General features: G+C 60.1%; 2 protein-coding genes across 6 annotated transcripts in view; one reads left to right on the plus strand and one right to left on the minus strand.

The window, feature by feature from the left end:
• STMN3 (stathmin 3) overlaps positions 1–2,148 on the minus strand; it is a 13,473-nt gene extending 11,325 nt beyond the window's left edge. Inside the window, exon 1 of the mRNA XM_039864824.1 lies at positions 895–2,148. Coding sequence (XP_039720758.1) covers positions 895–934 — 40 coding nt within the window. The 5' untranslated portion in view covers positions 935–2,148. The remainder of the gene's footprint in view (positions 1–894) is intronic.
• A 133-nt stretch (positions 2,149–2,281) lies between these two features.
• Positions 2,282–17,165, plus strand: part of RTEL1 (regulator of telomere elongation helicase 1) — a 30,922-nt gene continuing 16,038 nt past the window's right edge. For 4 of the 5 annotated variants that reach the window (XM_039864825.1, XM_039864827.1, XM_039864829.1 and 1 more), the window contains exons 1-10: positions 2,282–2,450; positions 3,156–3,410; positions 4,266–4,461; positions 4,756–4,849; positions 5,408–5,489; positions 5,722–5,782; positions 8,880–8,955; positions 9,561–9,645; positions 12,004–12,069; positions 12,660–12,810. In XM_039864825.1, the coding sequence (XP_039720759.1) occupies positions 3,309–3,410; positions 4,266–4,461; positions 4,756–4,849; positions 5,408–5,489; positions 5,722–5,782; positions 8,880–8,955; positions 9,561–9,645; positions 12,004–12,069; positions 12,660–12,810 (913 nt within the window). In that variant the 5' untranslated portion in view covers positions 2,282–2,450; positions 3,156–3,308. The remainder of the gene's footprint in view (positions 2,451–3,155; positions 3,411–4,265; positions 4,462–4,755; positions 4,850–5,407; positions 5,490–5,721; positions 5,783–8,879; positions 8,956–9,560; positions 9,646–12,003; positions 12,070–12,659; positions 12,811–17,165) is intronic. The other variant, XM_039864828.1, reaches the window with a different exon arrangement.

A 17,165-nucleotide genomic window follows, 5' to 3' on the forward strand; every position in this document is an offset into this window, starting at 1 on the left:
AGAGGCAGAGGGGTGGAAGGAGGGGAGCGGGGGAGGGGAGAGACCAGCCTGGGGTCCAGGACAGAGCCCTGCATGGAGATGCCCGTCCTCTCACTGCTCACCACCTGGATGGCTGCTCCCCCAGCTTGGCTTTGTGCAGGCTTTGGAGGATGGTGGAGACAGCCTCCGCCCTAAGTTGGACCCAGCAGGAAGGGATGGCCCCACCGTGAGGGTGGGGTCGGAGAGCCTTCACTGAGGTGGCTGGCAGCTGGGAGGCACCTTCTGTGTGCCCAGGTCTGTGCTGAGGGGAAAGCGTGTCCTGGATGGTGGCATGGGGGCAGGGCTGGTCTGGAAGATCTCTGAGAGGCGTCCCAGAGGAAGAGGTGGTTCTGAAGCAGAGAAGAGGCTGAGGGGGCGTGGTGACCAAGGCCCTAGGACAAAGGCTTTGAAGATGGAGGCAAGCCCAGCTCTAACGGCCACTTGCTGTGTGACCGAGGGTGTGTTTCTGAACTCTGGGCCTCCACTTCTTGGGTGTAAGATGAGACAGATGATGGAGGACAGATGTGCAAGCTTGCTGAGTGGCTAGGTGCTCTGCCTCCCCCGCTTCTCTGGCTCAGGGTTCTGGTCGACTCCCACAAAGGGAAAGCCTGGCAGAGATGGTGGGTCCTTTCCTGTAGTGACCACCTTGCCTCACTTTGGGAAAAGGAACTCAGACAGATAAAATGTCATTCCCATTTTATGGACAGAGCCGCTGAGTCAGAGAACTGCCCACTCCACAAGCAATTCAGTGCCAGGGCCAGGAATAAAACACTGGGAAACCTTGGAAACGTGGGTTCAGAAAAGTGAAAGACAGGCACAAATTTAAGGATCAGAGTCACCCTGGAGGAGGCCCAGCAGGTGTGTATATAAACATACCTTGACGTGCACACACCATGAACATGTGATGGGTTAGCATGTCTTGTGGTCCATATGGTACCTGGTCCACAGTGGGAGTCCCACAGAGTCTGTCAGAGCAGACACTCAATTCAGATTTGTTGGCTGGATCAAGATCCTTGTGCCTGCTTGGTGTGGCCTTGGCAAGCCTCGATTTCCCTGATCTCTCACTTCAGTGTCAGGTTCAGCACAATGGCACGTATGTGTTATAATTTAGAGGAGCCTGGGCAGTCCCTATGCATGATGTACGACCAGGCAGCTCATTCCTCAGCTCAGGGCTCAGTGTTCTGGCCATACCTTCCATGGGCTTCTGGGGAGATGAATGCTGTTGCTGTCACAAGACGGGGGTGAAGAAGGTGACTCCTGGCTCATACTTGCTGGCTGCTGGCTCTGGGCAGCTACTGACCACCCACCCTTTGCCTCATTTCCTGACCTGTGAAGAGTAGACAATAAAATAACTAGTCTCAGAGATCGTTAGGAAGACAAACATGTCGATGCCTGTATGGATGATGGTAGGGAAGCCCATGGCTGGTGAGCGCTCAGCAATGTGTGGCTGACAGTCTAAGACAGACGCTGTATAGTCCCCTCACCGGAACTAGTGGTGGAGGCAAATGCCAGTTTCCCCAAGCAAGATCTCACACATGATCATGGACACACAAGTGGCATAAACGTGCCATCCGCGGGAAAACATCTGGACATCAAATGAGCCCGTGAGAAGCTCTGAAATCAGCGTTGCCAGCAGGCCGTCGGCCATCACTGTAGCATCCATCTCTTCCTGGTGTCTTTGGAATATGCTGGGGTGGCTTAGACAGAAACCTCCGACCCTACAGAGCTGTGCAGACCCCTGAGATCCCCTGTTGACTGCTAGCCTGTGCTAAGTGCTGGGGATTCAGAGGAGCCGGCTCCGACTAGTGGGGAACATTGACTAGAAAAGTAGCTGGACCCAGGGGACAGTAAGTAGAGGAGCTGGTGAGGCTCCTGGGAGCCAGGTCATGGCAAGGGGCAGCCATTTTAAGGAGTGTGATTGGCTCAGACTAGAGTCTTAAATAGAGCTCTGGGTGTTACAGAGAAAAGAGGGGGGACGACAGGAAACTAATTAGAGGGCTTGGGCAGTTGTCCGGGCAACCAAGGTGGCTTGGCTCAGAAAGGGGTAATGGAATGGAGACACCGAAGGAGACGACATCGAGGTAGGAGACTGGCGGGAGCCCAGGTTACTGCCCGAGGGAAGTGCGCGTCCCCGGGGCCAGGGTCAAACAAAGGGGCCGCTGCGGCCTGGGAGCCAGCGCACGCGCAGCCCGGACCCCTCGGCTGCGGCACGGTTTCCGCTGGGAACAGCGCGCCGCGGACCGGAACTGGGGGCGGGAGAGCCGCGCGCTCAGTGACGACTGCGCGCCCGAGCCCGCGAAGTCCGAACCGGCTGGCGGCGGAGGACGCGCTGCTGGTGCCGCGGCCGAGCCGGGGGGGATTCCTGGGGACGCCGGGTCGTGGACGGCTCCCAGCGGAGACAGCGGCCGTGAGTCGCGAAGGCCCTGGATCTGGTACTTTTACCCGGCGGCGGCTTCCGAAACGACAGCTCCCGGCTGGCCCCACGCCACCCCGGGCCCGCTGCGCTCTGGGGCCCGTGGGCTCCGGGTGCCAGCGCCTTTTGGAGCTGGTCCGGCGGCGGGGGGTTCCTTGCGGCCGGGCCCTACCGGAAGGGCGGGCCTTCGGTGTTTACGTGAATGGGCCATGAGTCCCGGCGTCCGGGGGAAACTGAGGCCTAGAGAAGTTGAGAGACTCGCGGGGGCGGGCGGGGCACAAGGATTCGCATCCCAGCCCAGAGCAGGCGCACGTGATCCGTGACTGCACCTAGTCGACCACCTGGGAGAGCTGGGTGTAGCTCTGGGCCTGGGAGCAGAGGGTCGGGGGACGCAGGGGCGGGAGGCCCAGGCGGCCCAGGCTGGGGAGGGACGCTGCTGGAATCTGCCTCTCACGCTCCGGTGGGAGGAAGTGAATTGTTCTCGCAGGTGGAGCATGTGCACCTGTGCCCGGGTCCAGCCCTTTCTGTCTCCGTGAGCCCTGCTGGAGTTGTGCGGGGCGGAAGAACAAGGCAGGGCCGATGCTGGGCGGTCGCCTCCCCTAGCTCCTTGTGATGGGGCGGCACAGGCTTGCCTTTGACTTTGCCCGTGGGAGGGGCTGCCTGAGTTGACTGATGAAGTGGCCTGGCACGAACTGTTGTCGTTGTCCTGGTTTCTATGTCGTAGGGGTTCCTGTGGAGAAGTGTCGTGTCCCAGCACCACGGCTGGCATCATTCCCCTGGAGTGGCTGAGACCCTGAGATGTTCAGAGGGGTCTTTGTCCCAGACCCACACCGCTGCGTTTCAGCCAACTTCTGTGCCCTCCCGAGAACAGGCCAGCATGCCCAAGATAACCCTGAACGGTGTGACAGTGGATTTCCCTTTCCAGCCGTACAAATGCCAAGAGGAGTACATGGCCAAGGTTCTGGAGTGTCTGCAGAAGGTAAAGCCGCAGACCATGGGCTTTGAACGTCGGGCATGGGTCAGTGTGGGTGGAGCTCCAGCAAAGAGCCGACATACTTCCACCTTCCTGTTCACTCTGCCCAGGTCCCACTGGGTCAGAGGTACCCTTCTGGACATGGGTTCAGTCAGAAATAGTGCTGATGTTAGAGGCGATAAGTAAATAAGAAAAGATAGTTTTAGGTGGTGGTTAGTGCTGGGAAGAAAAGATGTAAGGTGATAGGCTCGGAGCACCTTTGGGACTCTGAGGAGGTGGCATTTGAGCTGAGGCCAAGTGACAAGGAACAGCCATTCCTTTGAAGATATGGAGGTTGTATTTCCACACGAGGGACAGCCGTTGCCAGCCCTCATTTGGAAAGTCTTTAGACCCCAGGAAGTGCAGGAAGGTGGCAGAGGTGCCATTCGCTGCTCTCTGCTGGGTTTCTTAGCTCTCTCTCTGGTACCCTGCTCAGGCGCCAGCCCCCGAGGGCCGAGTGCAGCGGGGCTGGTGGCTGCCGTTGCGTGCGCAGACTCCGGCAGCCGGCAGTGCAGCTTTGCAGAGTGTCCCACTCAGGCTCACGTCTGAGGGCCATCGGGTTCCATCCAGAGTGTGACAGCCTGGACACAGAATCAGACTCGATACTTAATCAGTCATCTTACTGTTTATACGAGGCTGCAAAACACTTTGCAAACCGTTTGCTAAAAAGCGCTGAATTAGCCACAGCTTTGGGTTGGAGAGCCAAGGTCATCCTGTGGAGTGATCTACGTCTCTTAGGGCTTTTGCCACCTGGTGGGCTTGTCTCAGGTGGGCTGGGTGGCCCGCTGCACCTCACCCCATGACCCTGTTCCCCCTCCTCAGAAAGTGAACGGAGTCCTGGAGAGCCCCACGGGCACAGGGAAGACCCTGTGTCTGCTGTGCACCACGCTGGCCTGGCGAGAACATCTCCGCGACGCCCTCTCTGCCCAAAAGATCGCTGAGCGGGCGCAAGGGGAGCTCTTCCCGGATCGCCCCTTGTCGTCCTGGGGAAGCGCTGCTTCAGACAGAGATGCCCCAGGTACCACTCTGGTCAGCCCCTCCTGACTCCGTGGGGGTGGAGCGGAGAGGAGCTGAGTGGGCTGTGTCATCGCTGCCATGTCATTTGTCACCATCCTGGCTGTGACCCTGGGGTCAGAGCCTTGTGGCCCGGTTAGGACACTGCAGATGCCCACTCAGCCCAGTGCCGGTAACGAATGTCAAGTGTGACGCTTTGCCACCGGAAGGGCCGAGCTAGCCAAGTTCCCCTGGGTTAGCCGTATTGAGGACACTCCCTCGTGGAGCCGTGACCGTCTTGCTCCCTGTGCCTGGACAGCCTGCTATGCGGACATTCCAAAGGTCATTTACGCCTCCAGGACGCACTCGCAGCTCACGCAGGTCATCAGCGAGCTCCGGAACACCGCCTACCGGTGGGTCAGGCAGCGCTCACGCGGGCGGTGGGGGAGGGGGTTTGGCCTCCGCGTGTGATCGTCGATGGTGTCCTGCCTGTAGTCCACCGTGAGCACACGCTGTGCTCTGGCCGTCCCCAGTGCCCACTGTTTGTGAGGGGACAGCTTTGAGTTTCCACGCCGCTTTTGGCTGCACCCTGAGCTCCTTGCGGCGCTGTTGTGTCAGCTGTGGGGACGGGCGGGCACGGTGGCGCACATGAGGGGTGGGAGACCCTGCTCTGTGTCCAGCCGGCAGAGGTACAGTTACCCCTCCTGGGCTCCCGTGAGGGAGCACGGAGACAGCAGCGTGTCCCCTCCCTCTCACCTGCCCAGTCCCCTTGCCTGCTTTTCTGCTCACCCTGGGCCCTGTCTCAGAGAGCCCCTCCCAAGCCTGGGTCACATTCTGGCCATGGCCACCCCTCAACCTGCCGCTGAGCTATTTCTCGGTGCTCCCTGTGTGTGCCCGCGCACAGCCCATGCTGCTGGCTGGCACTGTGGGCTACTGCTGTCCGGTTCTTGGACCCTTGACTGTGTCCCCAGGCCGAGGGTGTGTGTGCTGGGCTCCCGGGAGCAGCTGTGCATCCACCCCGAGGTTAAGAAGCAGGAGAGCAGCCACATGCAGGTGGGCTCCTGGGCTGCCCCTGTCCTCGGCGGCACTGCTGGGCGATCCTGCCGGGCTCTCCGAGCTCCCTGAGCTCCCTGCCGTGCCCCTGGGCATGGCGGGCCACGAGCTTGGTGGGGCGGAGCTGGCAGGGGGTGGGACAGCACGGCCGGCGGCGGACCCACTAGCCAGCCCAGGGCTCTGTCCTTCCGCGGCCATCACACTAGCTGGAGCTAAGTCCTTTCTCTCCCAGATCCACCTGTGCCGCAAGAAGGTGGCAAGTCGCTCCTGTCATTTCTACAACAACGTAGAAGGTGAGGGGGCTCATGGGTGCTGCTGTTGTCAGTAGCTCAGCACGCAGCAGGTGGGGAGTAGAGCGTGTTGCCCTTGAGGGCTGAGCTCAATGGCCTCATGGCCTGCTGGCTCTTGCCCCTTGGGACTCATGCTGTTGCATCCTGCTCAGCTAGTGAGGCAGGTGCCTAGCTTGTCCCTGACTGGGGATCTGTGTTGGGTCACGTGCAGGAGAGCTCACACAGTGGGCCTGAGGCAGCCTCGCCTGCATCTGGCAACGTGGATTTGGGGGGTCCCCACCACCTCTGGTAGGAAGGGCTCCCTGGGCCTCAGCTGCTTGCAGACACCTGCTTCTCCCTGAGAGTTGAACTGGGTACCTGCCAGGCAGGGGTGCCCACATGACGAGGTGTCCGGTGAGCTTCCTGGGGTGCAGCATTCTGGGGGAGTTAGCCAGGGACGGTTCCGGAAGCTTGCACCTGGTCTCCGAGACTCTTCCACACACTTCCTCCTTTGCGGATTGTGTGGTGTGTCTCTCACTGCGACACGTCACAGCGTGGGTGTGGCTCTCTCTGAGCCTTGGATGTACTCCCAGTGACTCCTGCAGCCTTTGGCGCTGTGGCGAACAGCCTCATTCAGAGGTGGGTGACAGTGATGAGCACAGGTTCGTGACAGCAGCCGGTTGTGGTGCTGCTTGATATGCGTGACTGCAGGTGCCCATGGCCCTCGGAAATGGTCCCCTGTGTCTCTCTGCCGACTTTCCTGGGGCCCAGGTGCAGGGGCCGGCACTGGCGCCCGTGCCCTCGCCCTCGCCCCTGCCCCGCTGCTCCCCGCCGTGCCGCCGCCCCCTGTGTCGGTCGGGCACCTCGAGCCAGAGGCAATGGCAGAGCGGCCTCTGCGTGGTGTGGTCTTTGCAGTTTCCAGGCTGCAGTCAGGGCTCTGTGGCTTGGGGGTTCGGGGTTCTCTCTGCGTCCTGCGTCAGGGTTGGGACGCAGACTCTGACGCAGAGGTGACACGGGCCCCGGAGCACTCCCGAGGCATTGGTGGTCCGCAGGCTGCCGTCTCTGGGTTTGGATTGCCCGGTGTGCCAGGCCTGTGTGGGCAGAGGTCGGGACAGCGCTGCGCTCCCAGAGGCCTGAGCTGGGCGTCCTGCCTCCCGGCACAGGCGCCCAGTGCTCTGCCCTTGGAGACCAGGCGGGACTGACGGGGAGTGGGGCCGTGCAGGCTCCATGCCTCCTGCACAGCTCGGCCACTGTGGCGAGGACGGCCCAGGCTGCCAGAGCGCACTCCTCGCCCGCTGTTTGTGTGCTGTGTCCTTCTGTCTGGTGGCCCGGGGGACCCTTGGGACAGGTGTGGAGAGTACCTGGGAAGAGTCGTTCACCCATTAGGCCTCAGTGACCCGGATGAGGGTGGCCACCAGCGTCTCTGCCTGTGGCAGCTGGTCTTAGCCCCAGGCTGGAGACCGCTGACTGCCTCATTCTGTGTCCTCTGCGTCAGGCCCTTGGGTGTCGGGGTCGCCCTGGAGGCCGTTGTCCCGTTCACCGCAGCCTCGCCCCTGCAAGGGCTCTGGCGTCCAGCCTGTCACGCTCAGTGGAGCCGTCCCCCTCTGCCCCACTGTGGCAACCTCCCCCGCCCATATCCCTGCCAGAGGGGGCGGGGTGCAGGCGCTCCATTCACTGTGCGCCGGAGCCTTTGAGCAGCACTGGGCAGGAATGCTCCCGCCCGTTTCCCATGGCTCCTGTGGGTCAACTCAACCCCTCTGCTGGTCCAGCCCTTACCGACTGGCTCCCCACCTATACTGCCCTCACTCGCAGGGTCCCTTACCTGGTGGGTCCCTTGCTTGTACTGCTCTTCACCTATAGAGTCCCTCACCTCACTTGGAGGGTCCCTGAGCCGGGAGGCCAGGGAAGGGGTTGGAGCTGAGGGGAGCTTTCAGCTCACAGCAGAGGCGCTGCGGAAGCCAGTGCCCTCTCGCCCCCTGGGCTGCAGACCCCGTCCCCAGTGCCCCAGGCCCGTGTGGCAGAGCAGGGGAGGCTGTCCCAGACGGCCTGCTTGCTCTTTCCCGTTTCTGCCCAGTCCCTAAGCCACCTGCTCTGCTCTGGCTCTTGCTGCTTGGGCTGTTGGGGGATCTGCTCACTGTAAACCTGGGTGTCTTGCTGTGTCTCATTTCCCCTGCCCACCCCCCGCCACATCGGATGGGAGGGTGATGTCTCCAGCAGCTGCCCAGCCCTCAGAGGGGAGTGAGGGGAGGGCAGGGACCCAGAACGGTCTGAGAGGAGAGGGCAGTTATATGGGAGGAAGGAGAGAGACATAGAGCTAGAACCTGCCTGGCCTAGGTCCTTGGGAGCCAGCCCACCAGCAGCGTCTCCACACCAGGCAGCCCTTGGGGGCCCTTCTTGCTGCAGCCCCTCCCCCTCAGCTCCTGGCTAGCTGCACAGCATATAGATTGGCTGCTCGGTTGCTAGCTGATCAGTTGCTATGGCACTGCTGAGTGGATGGCTCTTCCCCCTCCCCTCAACTGCTGTCTCTGGGCACTTTGGGGTTGGGTCACCGCTGAGGGCCCATTGTATTCTGGCCTCTGCACTTTAAGGCTGGGCCTGGCGCCTGCCACACTGGGGCTGGAGCCGGGGCGGTCTCCACATGCAGCTGCCTTGAGACCCTCTGGGCTGCTTGTCAGAGGGGGCCCCCAGTCCTGCCCCACAGGGCGTGGGCCTTGGAGTTGCTGGGTTAGAGCAGCTCTCAGCAGCTTCTCTTGGCCCAGCTGGGGGCCTGCGCCCCTTCTTGAGAAGGAGCCCTGGGGTGCTTGGACCTGGGCAGACACACAGGACAGACACCTGTGTCCTTGGGAGCATCGGGGCAGCAGTGACAGACTAAGCAGCTCCCCTTGGTCCCCGTGGTCCCTCGGCCCTCCTGGCAGCCGCCTTCTGGGTACAGAGCAGGGTGCCCTCCCTTGAGACCCACAGGACAGGGATTCTGTCTGGTGGGTCCCCAAGGGGCTGGGTGCCCCAGTTCTGCCCTGAGGTAGGGTCTCAGGGTGTTTGTGACCTACCGCGTGCTGCGCCCCTGGGGTCTGGGGGACTCAGTGGGCCAGAGGCATGTGCTGACCTCCGCCTGTGCCCCCAGAGAAGAGCCTGGAGCAGGAGCTGGCCACCCCCATCCTGGACATCGAGGACTTGGTCAAAAGTGGCAACAAGCACAGGTGAGACCCTGCAAGGCTGCTCTCCCTGTCCTAGGCCTGTTCTCCCGTGACTCGCGGGGGCACATTTTTTTCCCTTTGTTCGCCTTTTTTAACCATGGAACTAATAGATGTTCTGTGTGGAAAAGCGTGAGTGGGCCTGAGGACCAGAGAGCGAGAGGGGACCCGCGCTCCGTCCCTCCCCCGGCCCCCCGCAGGCGGCGGCTGTGTGAGGCGGACGCTCGCTGGCGACCTCTCAGAGCATCGGGGCTTCAAATTGTGACGCGTCGTTTCTGCCCATCTCACTGACCTGCCCGGGAACGGGTGGGGTTTTGGTTTGATGGGCTTTTAGTAGGTGAGCCACTCACAGCATCGAACACCGGTGGCGTGAACGGCAGTGCAGCAGACCCCGGGGCTGGCCCTAGGCTCCGGCTCCCGTCCGAGCCCCTGCGCACGATGCAGCAGAGGAGGCCGCGTTTGGCCTGCTGGGGGCTGTGGCCCGCTGTCAGTGCCGCTGTCAGTGCCGCACGGCTGGAGTGCCTGCTCCCGCCTCAGCTTGCGGGAGCACCACCGGGGCGCTGGCAGCTGCTGCGCGCTGGCTCACAGCGCCCTCTCTCGGTGCTGCCCAGGCTGTGCCCATACTACCTGGCCCGGAACCTGAAGCAGCAGGCCGACATCGTCTTCATGCCCTACAACTACCTGCTGGACGCCAAGGTGAGGCTTCTGCCTGCGTCACTGATGATCCCTGACGTCGGGTGTCCTGGGGTTGTGAGGGCCGTCAGAGCTTCAGCTGATCCGGGTCCTGGGGTGAGACCCTCTCTTGGAGCAGCGGGCACACGTGGGGAGACCGCCCCCCTCAATGGTCAGAGCTCGGAGCCCACAGGAGTGGGGGGCGGGCTGGTGGCACTGATGAAGCCGCATCGTGTGGCTGCTGCTGGGCTGGCCCTGCCCCTGTCCTGGCAGCTGTGAGCCTGGCTCTCTGGTCAGACACTGAGGCGGCCCAGGGAGTGGCTGGTGGCGAGGCCTCAGGATACATGCATACGTGCCTGTGTCACCCTCCCATTCTCATGCAGGGGTGTCCCCTTGCCCGATTCAGTGGCTCGCACTTCAGGTAACGACAACCTGCAGACGTCCCCCGTCTGGGGTTCAGGTTGATTGAGCCGCCGGGCTGGGCATGGGTCTGGGTGCTGGGAGGCAGCAGGGAGCAAAATGAGCATCGTGTGTGGAGCTTTACTTCCGGCGGGGTAGACCGCAGGGCTCAGCCTGAGCCTGCAGGACCTGAGGGCTAGAGGGTGTCAGCATGGGGCGAGGTGGTGCCAGCACCAGCAGGGCGGCCCTGGGCCGGTGAGCCGCGGGGGAGTGGTGGGCACTCTGATGCCTGGAACCCTGCCTAGAGCGCGTGGCTAAAGCAGGGGGTGGCGGGGTGCAGGAGCCCGCTGGGGGCCCGGCTCTGGCACCGAGAGCCTGCCATTGGCGAGCAGGCGCATGTGATGCTCCCAAACCTCACTTTCAAGCTGGCTGCTCGGGCCCGGGCCCGGGCCCCAGCTCAGAGCAGTTGTATCAGAACTGACCAGCTGCTTCCAGGAACTCAAGGAGAGGCAGAGGGTCACAGAGCCGGACAGAGTCGACAGAGAAGAGCAGGTGGGCAGCTCACTCCTAATGGCGAGACTCACCGCAGAGCCCGGAAACTTGGTGTGGCGAGTCCAGGACGGGCCACTTGCGGGCACTTGGTGTTCGACAGACTTGCCCGGTATTTTGGTGGGAAAGGCGAGGCGCTTCGTGCTGTCCACAGTGGTACTGGAGTAGCTGGATGTCTGTGTGAGAGGAAGTGGGCCTCGGCCAGCACTTCCGGCACGTCACGGGGAACAAACATGGACACGAGAGCTGCAAGGCCAGGACGCCTTTGAGAGGACCTGGCAGGGGCAGGCCGGGATCGCTTGGCCACACAGGGCACTCGCCGCAAAGGAAAAAGTTGAACTGTTCTTCGCACTTTAAAGCCTCGCGTGCTTGGAGGAGTAAGGAGAGTCGAGCACATCGGAAGGCGAGTCACAGGGAGGAGAGCGCTCCTGGCACACCTGTCTTCAGAGGGCCGCGCTCGAGGCGCGCAGCGCTCTCGACACTCGACAGAAGCCCAGCCAGCCGTTGGACGAGGCCCGAACAGACGCCCACGTCATGGAAGGGGCCAGCCGAGTCAGCCACGCACAGAAAACGTTTAGCAGATGCAGATGAAACGCCCGGGCTGATGGCGCCGTGTCCCACCGACGTGGCTGAATTTAAGACCTAAGCTGAGTGCCGTGGGTGAGGACGGGGCACCCCGGAGGTTCACCGTCACAGTGGGGAGGAATGGCACCCTACCCTGGAAAAGCCACGGCATTCTGGAGCTTTCACAATCACCAAAGCCAGGAGACAACCGTGTCCATCGACAGGCGATGTCCCTGAAACAGCCACATGCTGGTCTTGGGAGTCTGTGCTCACACGGGAGCCCCGGCGGGCTGGCTTTGTCCCAGTCTGCCAGCACGGGCAGACTCGGTGTCTGCTCGCAGGAAGCTGGTCGGAGGTCGTGTGGCAGGGATGTTGTCTCCTGCTTTGGGTGGTGGCTGCGCAGTGCACACGGGTCTCAGAACTCAGCTGCACACTTAAAACGGGCACTTTATTTGTGAAGATTAAAATTCAAATTAAGTTGATGACGAGAAGTACAGGTACCAGACCCGCCCTGAGATCACCGCCCTCACACCCTGGGAGTTAAACCTCCTCTCCAGGCGTGCGCCGGGCAGAGGGCGCTGGTCTTTCTGTGGCTGTGCAGCGTGTCGTGGCAAGGGGCCACGGGCTTGCTCCTTCGTGCCGTGCAAGTGTCACCAGGATGGACGTGGGTGGGCAGTGCCCGGCGACCGTGGCCGTGGTCAGGAGATGGCCTGTTCCCACATCCTCTGGCGGTGTGGGACTCGCTCAGGTGGGGAGTGCCTCCCCGAACCTCTCCCTGCCGGCTGCGTGCCTTGGTCTCCCCCTCCGCGGGCTCCGTGGGGGCGGCAGCTCCCCGGCACTGCAGCCCCGCTCCCTTCCCTCTTGCTGTAGAGTCGCCGGGCACACAGCATCGACCTGAAGGGGACAGTCGTGATCTTCGATGAAGCTCACAATGTGGTGAGTGTCGGGGCGGCCGTCCTGAGGCCTTCCTCCTGCCCACCTCCCTGTGGAGAGCAGTGCAGACCTTTCTGTCCCAACTGCTGTGGCCCCGGCTCTCAAGGCCAAGCAAATCTAGATGTCACCGGCATGCCCTGCCCCCCCGTTCACGTGGCCTCTGTGGGCGCCCCGTATTTCCAGGAATGGCAGCCTTGACCAGGGCACTGAAGGCAGGCCACTTGGGGCAGCCGCGCATGCTCTGGAGCCTGGGGCAGCTGTGCGAGAGCTTGGCGTCCTGAGTTGGTGGCGGCCATCCCCAGCCCCCACTCGGTTCCAGGCACTTGTGAGGGATGATGGGCCCGGTGGGCCAGAGCTGGCTTTTGAGAGCAGCTAGAAATCTTGAGGTTTTAATGGGCAGTTTTCATTTATGGCGTTGTTGGCAGCTCAAGCAAAGTGGTGTTCCAACACCAGTCTGGGTCAGGTGGCCATCTTGGGCCCATTTGTCACTTGGCCGTAAAGGCCGTGGGGCGGGGCCTGAGAACACTCCGCTTCCTTCATCTCCTGCATCCCAGCCCCCCGCGCCCCGTAACACGGTGTGCTTGTGCTCTCAGGAGAAGATGTGTGAGGAGTCGGCGTCGTTTGACCTGACCCCCCATGACGTGGCTTCCGGACTGGACATCATAGACCAGGTTTTGGAGGAGCGGACCAAGGCGGCACAGCACGGCGAGCTGCACCTGGCGTTCGGTGTGGAGTCTAGCGCAGGTGAGCTTCCGGGCGGGACGCGCAGACGGCGAGAGCGGGCCTCAGGTCCTGGAGGCCGAGTCGGCGCAGGGCCCTTTCTCGTTGGTGTTCGAGGACAATGTCAGCTTCTTCAAGAGGCTTCTCGGGGCCTCGCAGACCAGAGGGTGGGTACCGCCCAGTCAGTCATTCTGGCGTTTTCCGAAGACCTTCCTTTTCTAGCCAGCATGTACTTTCCCTGTACTGTATAAAAGGAAAACAAACGTGTTAACCACAGAAACACTTCACTGACCTATGAGCACCGTCCACACGGAGCCCCCCACAGACTTCTGCCCGGCGTTTCCTCAGGGGGCGCAGTGGCCACGCAGAAACCCGGTGGGCGTGGTTCGGCCACCCACTTGGTCTCTGCTGGCGGCTGGCGAGGGTCTGGACTTGCTCAGCCAGAGCCCGCTGTGGGGCAGGTTCCCGGCGGCGGCTGCAGGTTGCTGGCATGCATCGTCGGCTGTGCCCCTCGGCGTGCGGCTCAGGCACGTGTGGTCTCATGTCCCCGTCTTCTCACAGTCACAGACATGGACAGACTTCGGAGAGCAGGGCCCCCCGCCGGCTCCCTCTTTGCCCCCCTTGCCCAGGCGCCGCCTTCTGACCTCGCGTGGGTCTCTGGCTCCCTTTGACCCACTCATTCGTAAATGGCATTTGTTTGTTTAGCACGGAAGTTGTCAAATGTTTTGCCTTCAGGATGCTTTGAATTCTTGAAACTCACTGAGCTTGTTTTATGTAGGTTACATCTATCGGTAATCACTGAATTAGCAACGAAGACAAAGTTTTTAAAGATATAGTTATTCACTTAAATAATAAATTGTTACATGTTACTTAAGTTTCCTAGGGCTGCTGAGTGGTGTAAAGTGACAGAAACCGATCCTTTCACAGTTCTGGGGCCAGAAGTCTGAGATCCAGGTGTGGGCAGAGCTGGCTCCTTCGGGCCTGTGGTCCAGGCCTCTCTCTCAGCTTCTGGCAGCTGCTGGCGGTCCTTGGCTTGTAGACGCATCGCTCCAGTCTCTGCTCCATCTTCACGTGGTCTCACCTTAGTGTCTGTGTCACTGGGCTGGGGCCCATCCTGGTCCTCTGTGACCTCATCTTTACTCGGTCACATCTGCAGAAACCCCGTTTCCAAGTAAGATCTCATTCACAGGTGTAAGAATAGACTGCAAGCGTATCTTTTTGGAGGATGCAATTCAATCTATGACAAACTAACATAAGTAACGTTTTTCTTGAAAAATAACTTATAACTTAAAAATTAGACGAGTAGCATTGTTTTACAGTTTTGCAAATCTCTTTCCTACCTGGCTTATTGGCAGACAGATCTTACACTTTCTGCTTTTGATCTGATGAGGCATCACTTTCACGTACTGGTCCCAGTTCCTACCGCTGCTGCGACAAATCACCACAGACTCGGTGGCTGGAAGCAACGCAGCCTTGGCATCTGACAGTTGTTAGAAGTGCGAAGTAGGTCGGCAGGGCTGCCCTCCTTCTGGGGATTCTGGGAGGATCCTGTTCCAGCTTCCAGAGGCACCGCATCCTTGGCTCGTGGCCTCATGTCACTTGGATACCTGCTCCGTTCGTTGTCCTGTCTCTGACTCGGACCTCTTGCCTTCCTCCTGTAAGGACCTGTGATGGCATTTGGGGCCCAGCTGGGTGATCAGGCTCACCTCCCATCTCAAGATCCTTAACGTCATGACGACTGCGAAGTCCCTTTTGCCACAGAAGATGATATACTCGCAGATAACGAGGATGAGGGTATGGACATGTCAGGGTCACCGTCAGCCTCCCCGACTCAGCCTCTGGAAAATGGGAAAAGGCAAATAGCACACTGTCACTGCTGTTTAGCAGTAGTGACACCACGAAAATAGGTTTGGCCTTACAGTATCCTGACAGGTGTCAGGGCCCCGGTCCCTTAGCCACGCCTGACGAGCTGCCGTTTATGTAACCAGCTCCCCATGGCAGGAATTTCTGAGAGCTGCATCCAACACTGGGATACATGTGTCTGGGTAAACAGGTGGGTGTTTTTCTAGGACGTTACCTAGAAGCAGCTATCTGGGCCATTGGTTGTGCACCTTAAACCTCGTTATTCTAAAGTTGCGTTTTGTGTTAAGAGTCACGTGTTCTTCGGGGCTGCTTTCCTCGCGGCCCGGCCGCCATGCAGTGTGCAGAGCGTTGATTTTCCTGCGTCGGCGCTGCCCCTCTGTCGGGCCGTTACCGTGCGCTGCATCCGTCCCTGCTCGGCTGTCTCCCCCGGGGCCGCACGCGGTGGCTCCGCCCCGCGTTCCAGACGGCGCACTCGCTCCCCAGTCCTTCTCTCTGTTCTTCTTTGACTTAAAAAAATTCCCCCTTCACCTCCTTTTTTTAAAATTGAGGTAAAATTGGCACACGAGTTTCAGACGTGCCACACAACGATTCAACATTTGTCCCCCCCCTTTCCTCTAAGGCAGCGGTCCCGACCTTTTTGGCACCAGGGACCGGGGCTGCTGTGAGAATCTAGTGCTGAGGATCTGAGGCGGAGCCGAGGCAGTGATGCCAGCTCTGGGGAGTGCCGCAAACACAGACGAAGCTTCGCTCACCAGTCACCTGCTACGTGGCCCACTCCCTGACGGCGTCGGGGCCCCCTGGCCTAAGGCACCATTGGCGTCACATATTCGCTTCTGTGCTCTTTCTAATGCAACTCTTTTGAAATGAGTTTTGTTTTCTAGTTCCGTTCGAGTTCCGTCACTTCATTTCTGAGTTTTTGGAAGTCGATCTGTGTGGCGGTTTCGGGTCTCGTATCATGTTCTAAACGCTCGTTTGGTTTTTCTGAGCACCGTTTTCAAGCAGTGTCAAGCAGACAGGTCTTTGCTGGTAGAACTCCGGCTCATCCTCCCCAGGCTCATCCCCGCCAGGCTCCCGCTTGCCAGCGCCCTGTCCCATGTCACGAGTCCCCTCCATGAGGACAGGCGGTCTTGCTCTGCACTCTCCAGGGACGCCCCCTTCCCTGTGTCCGGCGTGTTTCCTGGGAACAGGGATGTTCTCCTGTGGCCAGTGCAGGACACAGGTGGGCGGTTGCCAACGCTGCGCTCCTGTCTGATGGCGGAGCGCATCTGAGGCTTCCCGCTGCCCTTGTCACCACCCAGAACCCCGCCAGTGGGACGTCCCGGCCCGGAAACCGAGCGCTGTCCTGTGTCTGCTCTCTGGGGTGTGATCTGTCTGGACAGTGGCTCAGGTGCCATCTTTCACAGCCTGGATATTCTTGATGAGGAGTCGTGATCACGTTGAGTGGCCTGCAACTTGGATGTGTCTGCTGCGTCCTGATGATTCGATGTGGGTTACGCGTTGGGGGCAGGAATACACCAGAAGGGATGTACGCACAGCCCATCATGTTGCAAGGCTCAGCTCTTGTCTGTCGCATTGTTGGTGACACTAACTTTATCACTGGTTAAGTGGTGGCGTACCTGGTTTTCTGCTGCGTGTAATTCTTGAGTAATGAATTAATGATTACTGTGACGTTTGCAAAATGGTGAGTCTTCTTGTCCCTTCATGCCTTCCGTTCCTGAGTCGGGATTTCCTTGTGGGGGTGCTCTCTGGCTTGCCAGACTGGCATGGGCACAGTGCTCACGCCTGCAGCTCCGGTCCGGTGTGCCGCCCCGCTTAGCCGGTGCCCTCCCCACGACTGTAGCCCCGTTCTGGGTGCTGAGAACGCAGCTTCCATTGGGCTCAGTGTTCTACTTACTTATTCGATCCTCAAATACCCAGACAGTTGTTCAGAATCACTAACCCACCCATTCGAAGTGCAAGTCCACTCACTGGAGTTAGATGTTGGTCCACATCCCTTTTGTCCTGAGCCTGAGAGCACGTAGTCAGAAGACATTATTCAAAAGTTTCTTGGGTCATTTCCTCTCGCTTCACTGTGGTTATAGCATTAACTTTAGGCTAATCTGTTTCTGTTTTTCTCCATTCACGTTGATTTTATTACTACTGTGCGTGTGTGTGTGCGCGCGCGTGTGTGTGCGTGCGCGCGTGCGTGCGTGCGCGTGTGGTTCCAGAGGTCTGAGTCGCAGTGTGCTGGAGAGAAGTGTCTTGCTAGTCTCTGGCTCATTCTCTGCTTTCGCAGCTGTGTCTCGTTGACTTTCTTCTTTTGGTTTCTCTTCCCTTGTTTTTTTTACTCTCTCCTTTCCCGCACTTTGCACGTTCTTGTTTGTCCTTCCCTGTTTGCCGCCTCGTGTGTTCTGGGAATGCCTCCCTGGAGAGACGTCCTGTTCTTTCTCCAGCTGCCGGCCTCCCTCCTCTGGGTCCCCTGTGTATCCCACTGTTTTTATGGCGTTTGGGTTGTTTCCAGAATTTTGCAACCACAA

This window comes from Pteropus medius, unplaced genomic scaffold, assembly GCF_902729225.1.
Source record: "Pteropus medius unplaced genomic scaffold, Ma_sr-lr_union100, whole genome shotgun sequence".
Lineage (NCBI taxonomy): Eukaryota > Metazoa > Chordata > Mammalia > Chiroptera > Pteropodidae > Pteropus > Pteropus medius.